The 1,440-nt window shown below is 53.1% G+C and overlaps 1 protein-coding gene across 1 annotated transcript; it reads left to right on the top strand.

Moving 5' to 3' along the window:
• Positions 1-648: 648 nt before the first annotated feature.
• Positions 649-1,189, top strand: LOC123041185 (uncharacterized). Its single transcript, XM_044463873.1, has one exon. The coding sequence runs from the start codon at positions 775-777 to the stop codon at positions 1,051-1,053; it is 279 nt and encodes a 92-aa protein (XP_044319808.1). The 5' UTR covers positions 649-774; the 3' UTR covers positions 1,054-1,189.
• The last annotated feature ends 251 nt before the right edge of the window (positions 1,190-1,440 follow it).

The following is a 1,440-nucleotide window of genomic DNA, read 5'->3' as shown; positions in this document are numbered from 1 at the left end:
GCCAAGCTCTGACCTCGACCGCGCGCGATCCCCGGCCCCCTGGAGCGAAGCGGCGGCGCGGCCCCTGCGGCGCCACTCCCCGCCGCTTGCATGCAGGCCACGAAATCGCCGGGGGACGGCCTCGCCGGCACCAGGTTCCCCTCCCTAGTCACCGGATCCACCTCCTCCTCATCCTCCGACTCGCCCGCAGCCATCGCCGTGAAAGTGATAGCTACGTATTAAAGTTTTCATGGTCCATCATTTTGGTCAATCCAGCGAGGTTAATTTGCTGACAAGATGTGTAAATAAAGCTGTAAAAGAGCCCTAGTTTTGTCCGCTCACGAGATTAACAATGACAAATCACCTTTATAGCTCACACGTTTACAGCTCACACTGCACGCCGGGGCCCGCGCGGCCATAAAACCGTTCGCACTGCGAGCCACTGCCAAGATCCATCTCAAACGTCCGAACCACCCAGGCACGGATCTCAACGCACCCGGCATGACTGCCTGATCGGCACCGGACGGGCACGGCAACTTGGACTCGATCGGAGCCATCCACGTTTCGATCAAACGGTCCTTCTCCCCCTCTCAATTTCCCTCCATCCGCCAAGCCCACGCCTATAAATGTCCCCCACCACGGTCGCCTTCCCAGTAGATCCGCCACTTCCCATCCAATCCTGCGAGCACCCGATCATCAAAACCAAACTGCGCACCGATTGTTGATCACCCTCGGTCCAATTTTGGCCTTCCAAATCCAATCGATCGCCCGCCTAGCCAAGAATTTGAGTTCAAGATGGGCAACTGTTTCCACACAGCGCAAGGTCGTCGCGGTGTCGACACCAAGAAGAGCGCGGTGCCGGAGGAGGAGGAGGAAGTTACTCCGCCGGTGAAGGAGGTGAAGATCAGGATCACGAGGAAGCAGCTGGAGGACCTGCTGCGGCGCCTCGACCAGGAGGACGGCTGCAGCGGCGCCGTCATCTCGGAGCTCCTCTGCATGACGAGCAGCTCCAATTTCCGGCACAGGGGGCAGACCGCACAGTGGACGCCGGCGCTGCAGAGCATACCGGAGTGAGAATTCATCCTCCTGCCGCTACATACATATTGCTAGTTATACGGGCGGTGTATTTAGTTAGTCAACTACTGGTGTGCTAGTGTATTATTGTCATTATAAATCCTGCTCGGAACGCACAAATTGTGACGATCCTTCATTCCTGGTATGTAGGTCTGAGAATAGATGAGCTTGAGATAATCTATGTAATTAAAGTAAATAAACTCGTTGTGCGTTTTAGACAGTATGGTGACATGTAGAAATATCAATATTTTAAATAGCGCGCTACAAAATATAGCGAGGCCCTTCTCTAAATGCTACACAAGTTATAGCGCGCTAACAGCGTGCTATATTTCAAAATAGCATTTGCAAAAAAAAAAAATCAAAATATCTAGAAATAAAGTATTTAAG

This window comes from Triticum aestivum, chromosome 2B, assembly GCF_018294505.1.
Source record: "Triticum aestivum cultivar Chinese Spring chromosome 2B, IWGSC CS RefSeq v2.1, whole genome shotgun sequence".
Taxonomy (NCBI): Eukaryota; Viridiplantae; Streptophyta; class Magnoliopsida; order Poales; family Poaceae; genus Triticum; species Triticum aestivum.
The sequence above is the reverse complement of the archived record's forward strand: the minus strand, read 5'-3'. Positions and strand labels throughout refer to the sequence as shown.